At 60.2% G+C, this 2,523-nt stretch overlaps 1 protein-coding gene across 1 annotated transcript in view; it reads right to left on the reverse strand.

Annotated features, from left to right (window-relative positions):
* The window catches only part of SULF2 (sulfatase 2), a 117,047-nt gene that overhangs the window by 14,676 nt on the left and 99,848 nt on the right, over positions 1 to 2,523 (reverse strand). The window contains exons 8-9 of the mRNA XM_040638438.1: positions 1,713 to 1,841; positions 411 to 467 (exon numbers count right to left, since the gene is read on the reverse strand). Coding sequence (XP_040494372.1) covers positions 411 to 467; positions 1,713 to 1,841 — 186 coding nt within the window. The remainder of the gene's footprint in view (positions 1 to 410; positions 468 to 1,712; positions 1,842 to 2,523) is intronic.

Here is a 2,523-nt window from a genome sequence, read left to right on the forward strand (position 1 = left end):
CCCCCCCCCCCCCCAGCCCCGGGCACGGTCACCGAGGAGGACGCGGGGCCGGCCTGGCCACATCCTCTGATTGTTAAGGGGCTTAAGACATGGGAATTTTATAAGAACCTTCCCAAGCTGCACGAGTTGGCAATAAATTAGGAAACATTTACGACATTGTGTAGGCAGGAAAACACGTCTGAGGGAACATGTGGTCTCCAGACGCAAGGTCTGTATCAGGCACGGGAAGAGTGAGCAGCTTCCTTTGTGGCCAGGGGGCTGTGGACACGAATCCCAGCGAGTCCCTGTTGCGAGGGACCACAGTGGCTGTCTCCCTCCTGGCCCCGCCAGCGAGATCTTCAGCACCAGGGTACAGGTGGGGCTTCCTGGGGTGCGCAAGTGAGGGGGCCCCTCCAGCACCTGACACTTACCCTCTCTCCACCAGGAAGGAGTCCCGCCAGACCCTCATCTTCTTTTTCAAGTGAAACCTGGAAAAGCGGCACACTTCCACCTTCTCATCAATGTGGTGGCCTCACGCATTCCCCCCCCATTCTCCAAGAAGCAGGGACGGTGCCTTGGTTCACAATCAGCACAGACCCAGGGCTCCAGGGGCAGCTGGGGGTGGGGGTGGGTGAAGTGGGCCCGGCGGGTGCTAGGAAGGCTGAGATGCTCACACCCCACGGAGCAGAGCCGGATCTTCCCCAGAGATGAGGGTCTGAAGGCCAACGGGGTGGAAATAGCCCCGGTCAAGGGTTTTGGGGGGAATTTCTTCTTTGATCCTTTGCAGTTGGACTTGTGTAATCTGAGTGTGCATTTCATACAGTTTCCCGTTACTGCTGTTTCCCAGATTGGAGCTCAGGCTGCCGGAGGAAGCTTTCCTCCTGCACCCGACTCCCAGGTGCTCTGGCTCCCAACCCAGCAGCCTTGCTGCCCCAAATGTGCCATTTTGCAGCCGTACAGCTCAGGAAACCTCATAGTCAAAGGGAGGAGGCTCCGTGGAGGTGGTGGGGGAACCTCCGAGCTGCAAGAGGGGCAAGCAGGAGGTCGCAACAGCCAGCACTTTGGGGAAGTGAACCCAGTGGGCAGTCCCAGTGCCGGCCACCAGATGTCGCTGCTGCCACGCCTGTCCCGGCCAGACTCTGCTCACCTTCCCACATGCCTAGTTTCTGTTCACGTCACCATTCCCCTTTCTGCTTGCAGGACACCTAGGATCACGGGCCCATCACACCAGCTGGCATTAAAGCCTTAGAGCACGTGATCAGGAGTGCAGCCCCCAGCCCAGAGTTTGAACGCCCAGCGTCAGCTCCACACTTGCTGAGACCTGTCCGGGATTCAGTTTTCGCATCGGTAAGACGAGAGCCCAGGAATGCCTCCCCCACGGGGTCCTGTGACGAGCAACGGGGTACATCGTCTGCCAAGTGTACCCCAAGTGCTCAGAACAAGGAAGTGCCTAGTTAGCGTTCACTGCTGTCGTTGTTGTGACTTTCAGTTCTACACAGTTTTAGCCCCGAGAGGGTCGTCAACTGGTCCCCTTGGCCATAATCCAGATGGGAGGCGGGAATCTTCGAGGACATTCTTCTTTCCCACGGCAGGTAAGGTTCCCTAGAGCGCCAGCTCTGGATTCTTGGAGACACACCCCCTCTCAGACCCACACGATGTGGCCATGAGTTCACACCGTTTGGGGAGTGTGGCACCCCTTCCCCCCCCAGCACCAGCCCTGCTCTCCTGCTCACCGATTCACTGGCCGTTCCGTGTCCAGCAGCTTCAGGATGGATTTCCCATCCATATCTGAGGGGATGTCCAGACCTGCAATGTCCAGGATGGTGGGGGCCAGGTCGATGTTGAGGACGATGTGGGGATTCCTGAGGGGGGGGGGAAGAAAAGCACTCAGCCACCTGCGCAGTGATGCCCCAGCCTCGCTGGGGAGAAAGGGCGGCTGGAGGGACGGAGGTCGCCAGGGGGTCAGGCCTGGAAGGTGGGGAAGCTGTGATCTTGTCACTCTCCTGCACCTCAGCCCTCATGGCCCCCGTCTGCAGCCCCCGTTCAGCTGAGCCCCCAGCCCTCCGCACCCCTCCCCTTTTGTGCCTCCACACATACCAGCAGTGCCCTCCCTGCCTCCTGCTACCTCAACACAGGACACCCCCCTCAAAGAGCCACTCTAGACCCTGGACCTGCCCCCGCATCTGTCTCTGAACACTGGCCCCTGGCTGTTCTTGGCCAGGCTGCTGTCTAGCCTCAGGGCCTTTGCCCTTGCTCTTCCTACTGCTGGAATGTTCTTCCTCCAGACGCCAGAGTAGCACTCTCCCCCACCCCCTTCGTTCTTTGCTCAGTAATTACCAAGGAGGCCGGACCGTGACAGACTCGGGGGAGGGGGGGCATGATCCCCGCCCTCCAGTGTTCACACCTTTGTGTGATCCCCTCCGCTGGGCCACGCCAACGGGATCTGGCGAAGGTGAGGAGACGGCACACGGCGGTCACGTTACGTGCCATGCAGCCCCGTCTTGCCGGCTGTCCCATCTGCTTCCCCCCCCCCCCCCCCCCCCC

This window comes from Ursus maritimus, unplaced genomic scaffold, assembly GCF_017311325.1.
Source record: "Ursus maritimus isolate PB19 unplaced genomic scaffold, ASM1731132v1 scaffold_22, whole genome shotgun sequence".
Lineage (NCBI taxonomy): Eukaryota > Metazoa > Chordata > Mammalia > Carnivora > Ursidae > Ursus > Ursus maritimus.